At 38.2% G+C, this 19143-nt stretch overlaps 2 protein-coding genes across 7 annotated transcripts in view; one reads left to right on the plus strand and one right to left on the minus strand.

Moving 5' to 3' along the window:
• WDR72 (WD repeat domain 72) overlaps positions 1-8178 on the minus strand; it is a 94994-nt gene extending 86816 nt beyond the window's left edge. The window contains exons 1-3 of the mRNA XM_015873028.3: positions 7948-8178; positions 2984-3145; positions 2237-2343 (exon numbers count right to left, since the gene is read on the minus strand). Of these exons, the coding sequence (XP_015728514.2) occupies positions 2237-2343; positions 2984-3136 (260 nt within the window). The 5' untranslated portion in view covers positions 3137-3145; positions 7948-8178. The remainder of the gene's footprint in view (positions 1-2236; positions 2344-2983; positions 3146-7947) is intronic.
• Positions 8179-8320: 142 nt separating this feature from the next.
• Positions 8321-19143, plus strand: part of UNC13C (unc-13 homolog C) — a 153941-nt gene continuing 143118 nt past the window's right edge. For 2 of the 6 annotated variants that reach the window (XM_085514971.1, XM_085514972.1), the window contains exons 1-6: positions 12919-13053; positions 14323-14352; positions 16045-16144; positions 16527-16644; positions 17754-17877; positions 18734-18869. In XM_085514971.1, the coding sequence (XP_085371097.1) occupies positions 13032-13053; positions 14323-14352; positions 16045-16144; positions 16527-16644; positions 17754-17877; positions 18734-18869 (530 nt within the window). In that variant the 5' untranslated portion in view covers positions 12919-13031. Of the gene's footprint in view, positions 8522-8579; positions 8719-8913; positions 9036-12918; positions 13054-14322; positions 14353-16044; positions 16156-16526; positions 16645-17753; positions 17878-18733; positions 18870-19143 lie in introns of those variants that run through there. The other 4 variants (XM_085514973.1, XM_085514976.1, XM_085514975.1 and 1 more) reach the window with 4 other exon arrangements.

Raw genomic sequence — 19143 nt, forward strand, 5'->3', positions numbered from 1 at the left:
CACACGTTTTGAAAAACGTAATGCATCTTCTGCTGCGGGCTTCAGTCCTCGGGAAGAACTGACGCCCTCGGTGAAGAAGAAACAGTGCCACCATGAGGCTGCTGCCGAAGGCTCTCGACAACCTGAATGGCAGTTCTACTTCATAACATGCAAGATCCCTGTTTTAGAGAGTCTCATTAGCTAGTTTTGCTCCTCAATGAGATATTGGTCAAGATACTACTGAGCTAGAGTACAACAGAAAAACCACCAATTTAAATGCAGTAAATGAATTTTTACATGGCCTGTAGTCCTAGCTCAGCAATTAAACAATAATCTCTGCTTCAAATTTTAAATAATTATATCCACAATTTCTCAGATTATATTCAAAGGCATTTTTAACAAAAGGAGTCTTAAGCATTAGGGGATATATATATAAAATATATAAAAATACTTAGTGGCCTGCATTTTAATCTACTCACTGACTTCATGTTTTTTCACTTCTGTAGGGGTACAACCTATATACACAGTATGCCAGCATTCATAGAACAAAAATAATAACTTCTGGTCTTTGGTAATCACTTTCAAGGCAGTGAATTACTTCTTGTTTATATTAGAATACACAGAAATTAATTTCACCACTTCAGTGAAGCTGCTATAGTAAATACATGGAAGCACACACAAAGTTAGACCAGAATATAGCTTCAGCATCTGCATGCTGCACTTAATTTACTTTGCATATAAAAAAGAATTGGTGCAGCATGTTGATAATACCATCTTACAGCACATGCCACAAGCAGACAGAGGACAGGAGTGAAAACTTATGAATAGTGGATTAAATTAAATTATAATATTTCAGTGTTAAAAGTACCAATGGTGACTGATAGTCATCCTTCCGGAATAAATCAGTTAAAGAAACATTTAAGGGATTCTGATGAGGGATTTAGAGTGGAGAAACAAAGAAAGGAAGTATCTCCCACACAGTTTCCTCTATCCCCAATGCAAAAAGGTAGTGTCTTGAAAATGGCAGAAAATTGAAGGACTCACAGGCCAAAAAATAGAGTTTGATTAATTCCATATCTCCTGAAGATGAAGTTTCCTATTTGTACTTCTCAACTTCACATTGTAACCTTCCAGGGATAAGTGATACATATTCTGCATTTACTCAGTATAGAATTTAAGCAAGCAATAGTTTGGTAGCTTGGAAAGCAAGTATTTAAAGCATCCAGAAGACTGTTCAGTCCTACCGGTATTCATTCCAAGCAAGCCCAATATGGCAGAAACTTCAGAATGTGAATATCTGTATGTATCACATTTATAGCAAAAACCTCATTGTTTCTTAACACATTTCATCACAGCTCTTTTGGAAATAGTGTCTTTCATTATGATCTGGAAATGATATTGCACTAATAGAACTTCAGAACTAAGATGAAAGATAGGTTCACTTCTGAGCCCTCGAGCAGAATTGTCAGAGAGCAAACAAAAACTAGTTCTGTAGTTCTCCCACTATTATTTTCTGATGAATTTTCAAAGCTTAGACTGCCCCACTGGGCAGACAGAAATAAACAGTTTGGTTAAAATGCCTGAATCACGTTGCTTAGTTTGCCTCTCCTTGCAACCTGAAGTTTGAGAATTAGAGATCTCAGTAGCTGGAAGGAAAGGATAATGTTCTCAGTGCGAAAGTAGTACAGAAGTTGAAGCTGAAAGAGAGCAACTGACAAGAGTTCATTGTGAAAAGAGGTTTTAAGAGAGCTGCCTTGTTAACTGAAAAAGGTGAAGCTAAGATGAAGGAGGAAGAACATTAACACCATTTATTCAAGACTAGTTTTTTCCTGTGCTTCCGGATGTGGCCACTGAGCAAGCACAACCTGCATCAAGGACATTAGCCTCCTTCCTGATTCAATTCTTGAGATCAAATTCAGGAAGAAAAAAGACATCATGATGTTAAAATTATGAATGTCCCAATGCCTCCCCGCATAGCCCATCATCCTCCATTTGAATTGGGCCTAACTGACTTTCTGAATAACTCATTCTTCTGACAACTAACTGGTTACCTGAACTTGGCAAACTCTTCTATTGCTTAAGAGATGCATTCTTGGTTAGTCGATTGTATATGAGAAATAGTCATTATCATAATTGCTATTCTTTTTATATAATGAAGGAAGTGGATTAAAAACTCTCTGCCAAATGCAGAATTTGATCTACTTTTGATGTACATTTCATGATTCAAAAAAAATGAATTGAGTATTCAGTTACCTACCCATTTTCAGTAGCACTTACTACGTATGGCTGTTTCTCAAACTCTCTTGCTTTTGCCAAACATGTTATAGAAGCAGTATGGCCAAAGAGAATTTCTTTAGATGAAATCTAGGAGAATAATACAGTGGTTTAACTTAAACAGTGCACTTTCTTTATAAACTACTGAGATCTAAAAGCTAGTAAATCCTATTTGTAGACATTATCAGTAATTGACAATGTGCTTTTTATTCTTATGTTCTTCATCCACATTCCTGAAACATACAGAGATGTGTACTGATCATTCAAGTTTGCATGCTGCCAAAAGGAATTATAGTCTTTAATTACTATAGTTTAGAATCTGCTCCTAAAGAATTTATGGAGTGTCAATTCGTCAGTAGTTTTGCAGTTTAATTATATCATAATTACAACATCTTTTATCTTGAAATGACAGGCCACACTCAACAACTGTATTGAAGCAAAAAGAATTCATGGTGTAAGAACTGCAGTAGTTACATGTTTTCTTACAGCGATTACAGCACATAATCTCAAAATAATCCATAAATCAGCAATCATCTATGAAATCGTTTCTGATGTCTGCAAATAATCAGTTACTCATACAGGTGGTTTAACATTTACAACCTTGCTTCATAAGTTTCCCATAATAACTCATAAATTATTTTAATAATTAATTTAAATGCAAGAGTCTAGACAATTCCACTGTTGATAGTAAAAGGTAAAACCTCAATTCATCAATTTGGTAGAAACAAACCTTTAATTCTGATGAAAGATCCCAGAGACATATTTGCCCCTCTTGACTTCCCGTAACAATAGTCCGCTGGTCATCTGTAATCATAATGGCAGTGATGCTGTGCGAGGGAGCAATTCTCCCCCACACCGCCACAGCTGGCATAGATACCCTCATAGCTCACACCTGAAAACAGAAACAAGTCGAGATGATTGTTAAGCCACATGGAAAGTAAAAGAAATAATTAAAATAAATAACTACCAAATAAACAATAAATAAATAAATAAAAACCCACAACAGGAAAATGTACAACACAACAGAAAAAGAAAAAAACAAAAACACAACCAAGCAATTAAATCAGCATTTGAAAAGGGGAGCTCATAAAAGCTGATGAAGTATTGAGACTGGCTGTTGCCAATATCTCATTAACGCTTTCATTAATAGCTTAAGAAAGAAGGGACAGAGAAAAGCTGCTGTTTTAAACGTGTGCTGTGCCAAAAAGGACAAGTACTATCACAATGTAAGCATACCCTGTCCTACATAACATGCCTGAGCTCTAAGGAGAGAATGGATTGAGACTGATCAGGAGAGCAGAACCACCTAGAGACAGAATAGGTGGAACTGAATTCCCTCTGCAGAAGAAATAACACCTGCTGACGTTCATCAATTCTTGCTGTATGTTTATGGAGACCAACCAGTGGATGTGAGCACAGTGAGACAATGGATGCTGCATTTCAGCAGGAGCAACAAGAATAATGGAGTGTATCTTTTCAAGCAGTGTTTCAGATGGTCATGAACAGAAGAATGCCTAGAACGTGACAGACAGCGTCAAGATGTATCCCCTTTGTCTTCCCTATCTGTGTGTGCAATGACTTCTCGATTGTCCTCGCATTCTACAGCAATCTTTAGGACAAAAGGAGTGTTAGGAGGAAGTAAACGACCACCCCAAGGACTAACAATGGACCTAAAGAGGACCATCACAGTGTTAGAAGGCTAGCTGACAATGAAAATCGCCAAATAAGGCTATGACCGTTGGGCAGTCATTAGTTGTGGATAGGATAATGAATTTAGGAATGTAGTGAGTATGTAATACACGTGTGTGTGTGTGTGGAAAGATAGGCAATGTGGGCATCATCATCATAGCAGCAGCAAAACAGTCACTCATGCTGCTGCACATTTTTACAAGCATGGCACACAGGTTCTTGCTTATCACTGGTGAAAATGCATAGCTAATGGTGGTGTCTACATCGAAGTATAGCGTTTTATAGCTGAGAATGTGCTCTATCAAGTAGTAGTATTGTGTTCTTCTTATCTGTTGTATTTTCCATGAAATAAATAGAAGAAATTACTTTCGGAGCAACCCATGATCTGTTAGCACGTTTTTAGACCACAACTGTTATGAATTTATAAACTGACATTACTCTGAACAAATCATTCTAAACTCCTTTACATGTAATTTTTCACAGAAACATTTTGTACTTTTGTCCTTGCATTGTAGCTGAAGTGCGAGAGAAATAGAGGACAAGGCATATTAACTTGTGTTCATGTAATTGTCCTTAAATCTTCCTCCTCTTCTTAGCTTTCTTTAACATCAAGATATCAATGTACAAGATAAAGAGTACTTTGCATAAATATTTTGACTCTAGGAATACCACGACTGCCCTAGAAATACTGAAGACTTATTTGCACAAGTGCACATATTCACACTTCGCCTGAAAATATTGGTTTTATCAAAGATATGTAGTGAAGCTGATAGCACCAACAGCAAAATTTCTTCCTTTTCTAAAGCAAATTATTTGTCATACTATTCCTTTAAAGAGGTAAAGCTTTTCTACAATGTCAAATACTGCCCAAGGCATTTCTCGCCTGCATGTAAGCTTATCAGCACATGTTAAATTCCTCCAGCTTTGCCCATTCAAGCATGTCTGATTCACAGCGTTAACTCATAATCCAACTTTAAATCAGGTTCCTCAGTCATGTTCTCATTTCTCTCTGCTTGCAACATAATGAACTCTTGTTTGTCCTGCCTTCCTCTGGCTGCCGGAAAGTACTCCCTCATAACTGTAAAAAATATATTCTTGTTCTTAGTTAAAATCATATCAGTTCTTTCCACCTATAACATCACATCTCCACCATCCTGACCCTTGTTTTATGAACACGTCTCACCAGAACCACAGCACAAGCCTCTTGACTTTGAAAATAACTTTCTGCCACCACACTGATGCCAGCAATGCTGCTCACAACTTTGCTATGAATTGCTCTTCAGAATCCCATTGTACTCCTGAATCTGAAAACAACAAACAATATTTTGCATTTTGTGAAGCATCAAGAGTACATGCAGGTTTTTATAGGTTTAAGCAATGCAGTAAATTAGAAAAGAAAATGAAATACTGAGGAAAAAAAAAAACAACTTAGAAATTAGAATACAATGGAGATGAAAAGGCTCCAAGGAAGAAGACTGTTCTTTCTCGCACCTCTTTGTGTTTTAATACATTTTTCAAGATCTTGAACCACACCTTTCCCTCTACTTGGCTTTGATAGCTTCCCCTCATTCTCATTCTGGAGACCGTGGTTGCCAGTACATTTCTAGTTTAAGATTTAACAGTACTTCTTATGGGACCTGCCAGGCCTACACCTTCATCAGCCAGAGCAGTCACTGCTGAGTGACCACCAGACCTCCCTTGGGGTGCAACTGTGCTGCTTTTTCAGTCCAAGGGAGCAAGAGCCCAGGACCAGGAATCAATACAACTCATTTTAACTAGCAAGAACCACCTAGTAATACCTTGTTTGTATTTCTTGAACGAGTGACACAAGAAACACTTATTTCATTCCACACTGTAATTCACCACAATCAGAAGGAGCACAGTAAGGGCAACACCATCTCCCAGCTGCTGATTACATCAAAGGTTTGCAGCACAAATTCAATTTTATGATGTTAATCTCAGCCTGCCACTCAGAAATTTTCTCTGAGGGATATGATTTTTTTTCTCTGGATTTCATTTTAAGAATGATTTTCTTCTTCAACAATCAATAAAGATATGTTTTCATCAAAAGACTCTATCTTGGCAGAATTCAATTGGCCATTTGAAAACCTTTTGGTGACACAATATTAATTAAAATAGTTTATGTTGCTCCTAAACTGGAAAATGGGGCAAGAAAACCACCAGCAACTTGGAACTCTCGTGCTGTACACAATGATACAGGGTATGGTATAATAACCTGCACCTCTTAGAAGTTAGCATTGCCCCATAAGCTATTACTTTAAGCTTGCTAGGAAAGCATTGTGAGACACCTTTTTCCAAACACAAAAACCAAAACACATGCAAGAATATAAAATCCCTTTCTTCCGCCACCATTAAAAAGTCTTGGATATAATAGCTGTGTACACATTTGATAACCATTAATACATAATAGAAGCCAAACTCGCACATCACCTACAAGAGCTTTGATGAACTTTCAATTTTATGAAACATCGCACTGTGTAACAAAGTAGCCATAACTAAGCCTACAGAATTCATTATTTACACTGCTTTAATATGGAAGAAAAAGTTAAAAATAAATAAAATCCCCAAGAGAAAGGCAGCAAATACCCATCAGAGATTGAGTCACTCTGTCTTCCCTGAGTGACCTTGAAGTCACTGAAGATACATCGTCAGAAGGGTGTTGGTCTGGGTTCAGCTGCACTGTACTCCAGCATGTTGAAATAACAAACAGAACTGGAATCAGATGCTAGAAATAAAACATTTCACCAGATTTGGCTTTTGTGTAGTGATGCAATAATCACTAATTAGCAGTGTAATCAAGCACATCATCAGGAAAGTTTCCCAACTGTGACTGTTTAAGAACTCCTCACTTTTCCCTTTTGCTCTTTGAGTACTCTTTATTACCAAACAGGCCTCTACACAATGTTCCCTGCTACGGGGCACACGGCTGTTTAGTGTAAACAGCCCTGAATGATTTATAATATACACACAGACAGTCCCATACTAAGACACAGTTTATTATGAAGCAAAGTCCGAACCTGACTCAATACTTTGCAAGGCACAGATTGCACTCTTTGTTACAGTATAGTTCTAATTTTAACATTTGAAGTGTTTAATGAGAGGCTTGGTCCAGTCACACCATCAGCCATGAAAGCAGCACAGACCTTTGGAGCAGAACCAGCTCACACAGCAGCAGTGTCTGTAATGAGCGTTCCCAAAGCTCACATACTCTTAACGAAGGCATTACCTATTTGTTGAAGTTACAGGAAACACCACTATGTTATGTAATAGAATCATAAAGGCTGGAAAGACCACTAAGATCACAGTCCAGCAACCAACCCACAGCTGTGACAGCTCGAGACCATACCCTTCAGTGTCATATTTACACTTCTTGAGCACCTTCAGGGCCGGTGATCTCCCTGGACAGCCTGTTCCAGTGCCAAGCCACTCTGAGTTTTTCCCTAATATCCAACCTGAACCTCTCCTGACAGAATTTCAGGCCATTCCCTCTCATCCTATCGCCACTGCCCAGGAGCAGGGGCTGACCCCCACCTCACTGCAACCTCCTTTCAGGGAGCTGCAGTCCTAGCAAGGACTGAAGAAACAACTGTGACCACGAGGCTCTCAGCGAGCCCTCTCGATTCCCTGAGCAGAATTCCTAATCCGAACCACTGCTAAGAGACAAAGTGCGGCAGATGTACGTACATCTCTAGTTATTTTGGAATCTCAACACCCACACGAGACATCAAGCACCACAAACTGAAATTTAAATGTCACGCAAACACGGAGCAGCTGCTGACAAATACACAGACAGGCCACAACCAATTACAAAATAACAGCTAAAAGAAAAAGTTCTACTTGCAGCACAGCAGAGCTCGCCCTGTCCTCCCATCACCACGCCAAGCCCGAGCCGCGCGAGGGGTCTGCACAAGCAAAGCCTCGTGCAATGCGCGTGTGTCGCCTGCGCTGAGAGAAAAGCTGAGCTGAGCCAGCGCAGCCCCTCACCTGGAGCCGCTCCGGGAACTGCGAGCGAGAGAAACACCGAGGGGAAAAGCAGGAGCGAGGGCAGGGTGCGTCCTGCTCCGGAGGGTGACGCACAGCTCAGTGCTCGCCCGCGGGACGGCGGCCGGAGCGAAGCTGGTACGAACCGCCCGCAGCTCGCGCCGCCCGCAGCCCGGTCAGATCGCAGGGCGCCCGCAGAGGTGACGCGCTCAGACAGCGGGTCTCAGCCTCGACAGCTCGAGGGGAAAAGGACGGAGAGCCCGAAAGAAGGAAGAACGAAACAACAAGAAAAATAGTAGGTAGAAAATAAAAAGGACGTAGGGTTAAACTTGGACGACGCCAGCACATCTCGTCCACCCACCCGCCCCTTGCTAATGAGGCGGGGACACGCCGCACCCAGAGCACCTCCGACGGGTGAGCACCGGACCTCAGAGCGCCCCCCCACCCAGAGATGGAGTACGGGTAATGCTTAACTACCGTACAGGGCAAAGAAGTATTGCGCTTCTGCGCGCTGCAGCGGGACACAGGTGTTCCGAGAGGGGCGGAGTGGAACGGAGCGGCCGCTTTGAGCTCCCAGGTGGGCGCTGCGGGGGAGTGTGATTCCAAACGGGCGGGCGGGGCTTTGCGCGGTGCGGGGGGTACGCGCTGCTCAGCTTTGAGGGCTTAAAGAGAGCTTAGGTGGACTGTTGTGAATAGAGAGAGAGCAGGAGAGAAGACAGCGAATAGATGTGATGGTTGTTGGTTCGCGAGATAAACAAAGCAACGGGAACAGGTGTTACTGAAAAGTTTGTGTCTCTGAACTTATTACTTCCTAAATCTGCCTTCTTTGTATTTACTGGAATAATATGAAAGCATACAGAGACCTGAGAGGATGTAAAGAGGCTTAAGTATGTTTTTAGTGTCTATAGTTCTCCTGTTTTAGTGCAATAATTACTGCGGTGCCTTATGCCTGCTGTGTTTTTATTTTAGTCTTGCTGAGCTCGTGCGTGTGTTAGAGGTGTTTCCCTGAGGTGTCTGCCTTGAGGTAAAGAACGATATTCCAAAATACATTGATGTGATTGCAGCCTTCATCCACGGGGCATGTTATAGAGGTGAGTAACCATAAAGAAAAGAAGTTCGTAGAGATTGTGGAACTTTAAAAAGTGCTCTCCCCTTTCCCCCTCCCCTTCCCCACCTCGTTCTGCACTTTAGCTTTTCTAAGACTCAGCATTCCCTTGGAAACTTATTGTATTTCTTGTAAACAACTTTGTGAGGGAGGACTACTGTTTTTTCACGTGGAATAATTTCATGTAGGGAAGTAACTACTAAGAAAAGGAGACCTCTGAACCGATGGGATCCAGAAGGTAACGGCAGTTAACGGGTCAAAAATACACAAAGGATAGGGGTGCAGAGAGAAAATGAAATCAGCGCTGGGATTCAGCATCCTCTTCTGGAGAAGATAAATGGTTGGTTTGGTTCTTCTGCTCCGAAGGTGAACTTCCTGCACTAAATGAACTTCCTGCACTAAAGCTACAGTCATTTCTAGCTCTGTTCCTTGAGTGTGTTTTCACATACAGATACAGAAGATAAACATTTTAAACTCAGCTCTTTTCCTATCTCTCTCTCTCTGATGTAGATACCACTCATGCCACCTCATTTTACCTTCTGTGTATATGTGATCTTCTTTTCTGATTCTTCTGTTGAAGAGAGCTTATGTAGGTTTACAGAGTGCTTCATTCAGGAATGCTGTGTTTATTGCGAACTTGGGCACCAGGCTGTGTAGAAACATCGTGCAGCTAGCTTCTATGTCAGTGTCTTGTTTTCCCAAACTATAATTGGATCAAAACAAGGCTAACAATGAGCAACTTACATGAGCCAGAATATTCAACTGGCTTCATTTAGTAACCAAAGCTTCTTTTTGAGACTAATATGAACAATTAGGACTTAACAACATTGTTGACAGATGTCGTGTAGCAAAGTGGGAAGCAGTTGTAGCTTAGGTTGCATTGGGGCAGAGTTGTCAAGCGGTGAGAATTTATTGTACAAAGCTACATGTTGTTACAATTAAGCTGTTCTTTTGCAAAGGAAGGCTTTTGTTGGGTTCACCACTCCTGGAGACTTAAGGATGCTGTTGGTTAATTCAATGCTTTTATGAGAATAAGCATGATTTCACAAATTAGTATTGGATAAACAGGTGATGAAAGATGCTACTTGTCATGGTTTAGAATCAAAGCAAGGCAAAGTTCAACTTCTTGTCATCTCTTTAGATTTGAAAAACACAACTTAATGTTTCATTTCCCAAGAAAAATAATGTTTGAATCTCCAGGTCCAAAGATAAGGTAGTGATATGGGTTATCATTTAAAAATAGATGTGTGTTTCTGCCTTACACTTCATGCTCCATTGCCTTAAGTAATACACGTTTTCCGACGCTAGAGGGAGCCAGGGGAAAAGCTGGAGGAGAAACTTCTGTTTAATTTTCCTGAGAATGCGGAAACAGAATTCGTTATTGCTAAATTGGTGTTCAAGTAGATTAAGGTTGCAGAAGTGCACATCGTTCTGCTTTCAGCTCATAGCTTTGGTGAACTAGAAGTCTTGGTCCTTTATTCCTCTGGAATTATAGTGAGCAGTTGAATTCCAGTAGCAGCAATCAGTCTTACACAGATCATATTGATGATAAAGAGATCTTTAGAAAATCAAAGGTAACTGAATATAGATGCTAAAAAGTAAATTGGGTTTCCTTTAGTTTTATCTATCTTTGCACTGAAGCATATCTTTATCTATACAATGACTTTCTGGAACGTGTGACTTCATAATTCTGAATAACCCCATCACTGTAGAGGCTGAGAGTCTGAAGAGTATCCAAACTGAATAAAAATAATCCACAGTATGTAATTCTCTTCTCATTCTGTACATGGCTCTGAATAAAAATGGCCAAGAAAAGATAGCTTCGTAGCATTCACATAGGAATGTGATTCAAGGAGGCTGTTCCTATAAATAGTACTTAAGTATAATTGAATTTTGGCTAAAAGGTCTTTTTTTCTTTTGCACTGTTTTTTTATTTTTCCATATTTCTTAAACCAAAGAAATCTTTACTTTTTTATTTTCCTTCCCTTGTGAGAACTGAGAGACTTTAATCCTCATTCTTGTTATACGTCATATTATAAATCATGTGTTTGTGACCATATTTGTTGCATTACAAGCATCCTGTAGAGAAAGAACTTCCTGCGAAGAACAATGTGTGGTTCTAATGCCAAGTAGGTAAATAATCAAACTGAAATCTCCTTGCTTTTGATGCTGAGCAGCTTCTATTTGTTACTATGTGCAAGTTAAGTCAGTCCAAAGAAATAATGTAACAGAAGTATGTTTAAAAACAAAAAGCAACAGAACAGATTTCCATGTGTCTTACAGAAGATCACTTGGTGATGTCAAGTATCAGCTTGATATCTTAATAGGAGCATCATACCTTGTTTTCTGTCCATACTTCTTACCCATTGTGGATTTGATATAGTTTGGCTAGGAATGCAAGGCAATTGATTGTGTACTTAAAATGTTTTCCTGCATTCTTGATTCTAGACATGCATTTATAGAACCTGTAATATCAGTCATTATGTTAGAAATGATAAAATGGAAGAGGAAAACATAGGGGAAGGTATCACTAAGTTTTTACTTGAATGTACTGAAACTATTGGGTAGTGAAACACCCTTGTCATATTGCAGCTTCTGCTCTCGTCCTTCAGTCAAATTCTGTCCTGACTGCTTGGTCCTGCTCAGAGCTCTTGGTTGTTCTTCTGTTAAGCATAATGCTTTCCCAAAGTGAAAGACTACTTGGGCTAAATGTGTCCTCAGTCCATATTCAGCGATTCTCTGCTGGTATTCAGGTATTCTCTGTATATTTCTTCCTGTGTAATGATGACATCTGTACAAGTCTCCACATTCTCTCTGGATGAACTTTATTTCAGTATTAAATTACCTTTATGATAAAATATAGATATTCTTCAAATGAAGTAATTAAAATTTGTGCCTATTAACTCCTGTCCTGTCATTAAAAAAACAATGAGAAAAGACAGTCCTGTTTACCATCTCCTCTGAGATATTTATAAACACTGATAAATTTCCCCTCACCCCAATGGCATCTTTCTCTTTTCCAGGTTAAAAAGTCTCAACATTCACCTTTCACTGAATTTCTCTTGAACTTCAAACAATTTCTCAGTATATCCTGAGCTTAAAAGGTTTACATCTCCTCTTCTGCCCTGAGGACCCTATTCCTCTACTTGAACTTAAGATCTAAGAAAAAAAAAAAACAGATTGTATGGTACAGACAGAAAAAAATGAAGTTTCTCATCACTTTATGAATACATATTAAAACATTTTTAAGAACAGAAAACAGCACCATTAACAACCCAATTAACCAGAACAAATAGTAAGAAAAAAAAAAAAAAGCTGCAGTTCTTGTAGTGATTTCAGTGTTTTGAGTATTGTTTCTAAGTCATCAAGTATCGCTGCAACAGAGTATTTGTTATCCATGCAAAGTAAACAGGTACAGCAATAGAATTACAAGTTCATGGAGTGAATTGAAATTAAGCTTGTCCCTGTGATATTTGCATTTTGTTTTAGTAAATTAAGCATACTTTTACATTGCTGTAGCTAATGCAGTAAAATAGAAGTTCTGACTGTGTGAACCAGTGTGTAGAGTACCGAGCCGTTTTATTCAACAGAGTATTAAAAATGAAAGTTTAAGAAATCCCAGAGTTTGTCCCTAATAAAATCCTTGTGCCTTGTTTGTTATTGCTGGACAGAGGTGGCATTCAGGATTGTTATTTGGACTGGAGGCAGCTATGTCTGATAGACGCTGAGGAAATGAGAGTGAGGAAGCAGCTGTAATAATTTTTCCATTCCTTTTCCATCTCTGGATGTTTATTGAAGCAGAAAGAATTTGTCACTGATGTTTTAATTGGCTGGCTTTTCTCCATGTAAAACATGGGAGGAGTGTGTAGGAAAAGTGAAATGTGTAACACACTTACACTGAAGAAACAGGAGGTGAGGTGTGATTTAGTGTTCACCAAGACAAACTATTTAAAGTTATCTCCTAAATTACCTTTCTTCTGGAATGGAACTTCTCTCTGTAAAAGGTAGGTTTTTCTTAACAAGCTGGCTTCTTCACCCAACATGTTTAGTAGGTGGCTATTTGAAGCACCTTCAGAGACTGCGGATGTGCATTGTTGATTTATGTGAAGGGGGGAGGGGTGGGAGGTGTCATTCTTGTACTGCTTTCTTCAAGGGAAGTCAAGCACTGTGTGTAAATTCTGTGCCTTTGCAGTGTAGTCAAACTGATGCAGTGTTTGGAGTCCCAATCTGCCTGCAGCTTGGTGACAGTCTGATGGTCTCTCCCTGTTTGCTCTGAAAGCAAAAGCTTTCTCAACATGCAAAACAAAGTGGAGCTATTTAGGTAGACATTTTATAAGTATGTTGTAATGCCACGGAGTACTTAAGGATATTTAGGTACAAATGAAAGCAAGAATAAGTAAATGGAAGGTAGATAAGCAAGTGGAACTCAGAACATAGTGTTAAGCTATAGGGACCTCAATAGTGTAAAGCTAAATACTTGAAATTTTGCGTTTTTAATTGACAGTTATTGGTAATTAACTGGCAACTATTAGGTCAAAATTAGACCAGTGAAATACATGATATACATAAAAATTGCAGGACTGCAGTGTTGCTTCATTCAAATACATCTAAACTGTCTTATGTGTGCTGGTATAGCAGGAAAGAATAATGTTTATCTGGATTAAAGACTAAATTAGATGATATTTACTAGTCATACATCAAATCTGAAGGAATAACCATGTTTCCATACTTAAGACAAATCTATGTCAATCACAGCTGGTTCCAGAGAACACTTCATCCATAGGAGTGACGCCACAGAGTGGAACTTAAAGCTGTAAAACAAACAAATGAATCAGGATTCAAAATGCAAACTTTTAAATTGGTAAAGTGTTTGCAGGCAGAATTAATACTGAAAAGTACTTCTTAATAGGATGTTAGTTCTTAGTTTCAGTGTTGGGAAGACTGTAAGCTTTCTGTAAATCTATTTAGTGTTTTGAACCCTCATTAAGAGGTGATGGGTAGTGTATAATAAAGAACTATCTAGTCTCCATTCTACCTTTGTATCAGACCCATGTATTTACTAAGCTCAAACAGGCTGTAAAAGAAACTTTCCTCTTTTCTTTTTTTTTCCAAAATTGTATCAATAAATAATATTATTACAATGGTGTGTATATTTGGAAGTGTTATACTTTTTGTTGATTTTTATTTTTTAACTATTGAAATAGCTTAGATTTCCTTAAATAATAATAATATTACATTGTTGAGGTATTAAATCTTTTTTTTTTCTTTTATAGTTAAAAAAGGAAGATTGGATAAAGCAGCTGGTAAGTCTGAATTACCCTCTAATTTCTGTTTTAATTTTATTTCATATGTCGTATTAACCTATTAGGTGACTGTCATGTATCTCAACAGGAGTTCAGCACAAAACAAATGAGGAAATAAAAGTACTTTAAAGATAAAAATAAAAGGTTATGTACTCTAACAATTCATTATTTTAAGTTGCTAATTATCATCTCTCAATCAAGTTAAAAGATAATTCCATTTTAAAAAGTAATGTTACTTAATTTGACCTAAACTGAGTCAAGAGAAGCTCTTAAACTTCACTTCCTTTGCTCACACAATGTTGAACAGAGACTCCCATTTTTTATTGAGAATTGCTGTAATGGATTTGTGGAAGCAAAGCTGGTTGTCTTTGAACAAAGTCTGTGACTCCTTTCTACTACCAGAGAAGCTCAGTAACAGTCTGCTTTGATAGTTATTCTTTGAAGGAGAATGCTGTATCTGCTGTACTGTGGGAGACGGCTTTTATATTTTGTTACTGAATATAACCCATGAAATCTAAAGAGGACTAATTAGTGATAAAGCACTGAAAGGCAGTGTCTATATCCAGGGAGAGAGGCCAAGGAGCCCTTGGAGAAATAGTAGTTCTAAAGTGCAGATATCATTATTTCTTGAATGAAAATTTGTCAATACAGGCAGGTAGATTATTTTGAAGCTCTTATGCTGGAAAATGAGCAAGGAAAGATGGAAAGCAATCAGGATTTATCACCATTTTTAGTAGTAATCCAGCTCACCACTCTATCTTTTCTGTTATTGTTTCCTTTAAGGGAACTCTTACTTTGGTGAGATTGCTGTAGAGTTGGTTCTTTTTCCTTAAGTTTAGAAATGGGTACAGGGGCTTTAAGCTGTTGGATTAAATGTTTCAGATTGTTTTTTAGCAAAATGATTTAATTGGGATTTGGTTTTAGGATTTCTCACAACCTGAGCTGCAATCTTCCAATCCACGTTTTCATTTTGCAGCTCCAAAAATTTTTGCAAATTTTACCTGTTGCCTCAGTTACATGGAGTAATAGGATAGCATGGGAATCATGCCTTGTTGACACTATTTCTCAAAAGTAAGCCAACTTCTTGGACATCTATATTGACTTTGTCAACAGTGTTTAAAGTAAGAACAAAAGATGTTTGAGAACACTGGTGTACTACATTACAGAAAACGTTGACTGTTGGTTTTCTTTGGGGGGAAAAAAACGTTACTTAACACCTTTTAGTCCTTTTGTCAAATATTATCAGTCCTAATTAATTAGATGGACCTACAGGATAAACAGAGGCAAAGAGGTTAGCTTTCTCCTTCACTTGGTCTTGCTTTATTTGAACATGAATACCAAGTAGTTAATTGCCAGTATTATTGTATCACTTGAAAGTTGAAGAAAATCTGTGGAGAGTATGTACTGGTTTCATACAAAATCTGTCAGGGAAATTGATAAATAAACGGGGAAGTTATGTCTGGAATCTGATCACTAAAATTGCTTGCATCTAGGATTACATTCTTTCCTACCTGTAATGGGGTTTTCCTGTTATAATATCATTGTAAAGATTTCCTTGTTCACCTCTATGTGTTTGAAAGCAGTCACTGACTGTGTTGTATGGAGAACCTTCAAATTGAGTGTTTCTGGCTGCTAGAGTAAATATTAATAATTTAGATCTACAACTATATGTTCTTGTTACTTCTTTTACAGAGGCATTTGACACCTATGTTGTTTTGAAAGTTCAAAACTTGAAAGGCACTACAATAGACAGAAGGGGAAGTGAACCTTGCTGGGAACAGGACTTTTTGTTGTAAGTTTCAGGTACTTCTTATCAACTGACTGTTGCTTCTTCAGTGTTTTTTATTTGAGGGTTTGATATTGTGTGAGACAACTTACAACCTGTGAAAGCAAAGGAAAAATTACACTAGCAGAATAAGGCAACTGACAGCTGGGGACTGTGCTGCAATTTTGGTAGAATTATCCTTACCAAATGGAGGGGGGAAAAAAAGCATTTGAGAACGATGATGCTTTAATGCTTGTCCAGTCTGATGTTTATATTATGCCTGCTATTTTGTCTTCTGAGTATGCTGAATATGAACCTTCTCTGAATGTGCTGTAAGCCATTAACACAAGGAACTGTGATAAAAACCCACCATTTTCAATTTAATGTTTTTTGTATTCGTTGTTTTTAGCGAAATTGGTGCTGGTGAAAAGGGTTTCACCGTAGAACTGTGGAAGAAAGGTTTGCTCTGGGATAGAATTTTAGGAGTTTTATGGATTCCTTTTTCATCTGTGGAACACGCAACAGAAGTAAGTTGACCTTCTGTGAAAATATGAAACAGTAAGTAAAATAAAATGAATTTTTTGTGGTTTTTTTTTTTTTTTGTCTCTCACGCTGGTGCAGTGACATAATTGATGTAAATTTATAGTCTCTGCTAGCTTCGGTCTCTTAATATTGAGGTATAGAGCAAATGTGACTCAGTAACAGCTGATATCTATTAGTTATTTGTACCCTGGAGAACAAGCATCATACTGAGTCAGGTGTAATTCAGTATGTGGGTTAGACTTCATTTGTACTCTTAACTATTAGGCAGGAACGTTTTGGTTTATGGGATCTGAGCAAGGGAATTTCAAATTGTTGTTCCTGGCTTGACTTTTCACTGTGTGACCTTGAATCTGTTAAAATGGCCAAAAAAACCCTGTTGTCCTGTCCCATGGGAACTGACAGGACATTTGTGTTGTATACATACAATTGTGTTGTAGAGGGCAACAGAAGTTTGCTCTATGGTAATAAGGAATGGAGTATTGTAATGAAGAAAGACAAGTGAAGAAAACCCATTATTCCAAGGAGTCATTAAGTACCCAGCACAGTCATAGTTAGCCACCAGTGTAAGGATGTTTGCTCTCAGGCTAGAAAATCATGGAAAAAGTTTTCATGGAGTATGTGAATACTGAAGCAAAGTGGAAGTGCTGCAAAACTGTCAGAAAAGAGTAAAAAGAATAAGATATCTCTTCTTACAATACTCTGCAATTCTCACACCCATACACTTCTATGTTGTCTGTGGGGATTATATACATACACACACACACACACACACACACACACACATATATGTAACCCTGAATTAGGAAGATGATTTAAGTTTGGCGCCTGAGTTGCCCTTTAAGTGATAAGTTCAAGGACAGAAAATCAGAAAAGCTATCTTACAGCATCCCCCCATAAGTTTTCATAGCCACCTCTCCATAGAAAATAACATCTATTAGTATAATAAACTGACATTTTGATTATTCTACTTACAAGAATAAGGGAGGGTGGGGAGATGTAAGGTGTCATAAAGGTACTCACACTGAATTAAGAGAAACTTGGTGGATAAGGCTTTAAATTCTATGTAGGCATATTTTCTGAATGTTTCTCCTAGGAAGGTCCAGGTGCCTGGTGGATGCTGCATTCCAAAGTAATAAAAAATGGAAATGAGATTCAAGGCACAAAAACACCAACTTCACATGAGCTCTTACTGGATATCTACTTTGCAATACCGTTTGGTGAGTTAAAGATTAATTGGGGAGGAGGGAAGGGAAGCATCTGTAAATACCATTACCAAAGAATTAATAAATGGAGAAATATCTTCCAATGCTGCCTTTTAAACCATTCTGTTCTACTTTAACTTCCTAAAATAGAGTCAAGTATTAACTTTTCTGTAGATTAAATGTGTCACTGAAGCATTGTAAAGCATTTCAAAAGCTAAGTTAAGCCATCTCAATATTCTGTATTTTTGTGGGCTTTCTGTTTGTTTTTCCCCTTGTTGACCTGTTAGAAGGAAGCACCTCCTAACTGTATATTTACAAACTGCAGATTCAGGTTGCTAATGATTTTCAGGTTGCTACTAAGCAGGAATGTCATTGTACTCCTACCAAATAAATATATTTGAAAGAAATAGGATTTTAGACTGTCCTTGGTACTCTAGGTAGAGTGCTGTGGAAATCCTGTAGAGGTCACTCTTACACTACAATTCTCCTTGCAGAGGGAGAACTTAGAATCATTCTGTCTGGTACTGAGCAAGCTGGTTATTAATTTTCACCCACTATCTGGAGCTTAAATGAATCATTACATTTTGATCACTTATTCTGTTGAATGACTATTCAGTTCAGCTGTCATCAACTGAGAATCTGTCCTTGACTCTTGGAGTCGGTGTAGTCACTTTGTTAAGCAAATTACATTGGAAAGATAAAGACTGTTGTTGCTTTTTGTATTTCCTGAAAGATGCCCCTTTGAGAATGTCGCAGACTTAATCTGCAGAAGGGAAAATAATGTTCAGTAGAAGTGAGAGCCCTTCAAGCTTTTCTTTACTTGTGATTTCAAGTGGAATCAAATTACTATTTCTGTATTTCTCCTCCTCAGATATGAATGAAGATTTAGATTACAAAGGCTGCAACAGGGGGATGCTACTTCAAGGAACAAAAGATTCACATAAAGATACGTATGATGGTCTGTCATCCCTGGAAAGTGGTCTCAGCATGCTGGAAAACAAGATAAGGTATGTTAATTTGTCATATCAAGCAGTTATAACATTTATCACTGAATGTCGCTCAGAATATATGCAGTTATTTTAAGCAAGCATGTGACTGGAAGTTGCATTAACCTACAAGAAGCTATGGAAAAACACCTTTTTATGTATATGGTAGGACGAAATATAATATCTTCATGTTATATTGAAAGAAAGTGTGAAGAATAGTCTCTTGCTAAGAAAATTAGTGATATTTTTGCCCTCTCATTGAATCATAGGTTGTCAGGAAAGGGGATTTCAACCT

The sequence above is a fragment of the Coturnix japonica genome, chromosome 14 (assembly GCF_054131305.1).
Source record: "Coturnix japonica strain WE chromosome 14, WE-NBRP24, whole genome shotgun sequence".
NCBI lineage: Eukaryota > Metazoa > Chordata > Aves > Galliformes > Phasianidae > Coturnix > Coturnix japonica.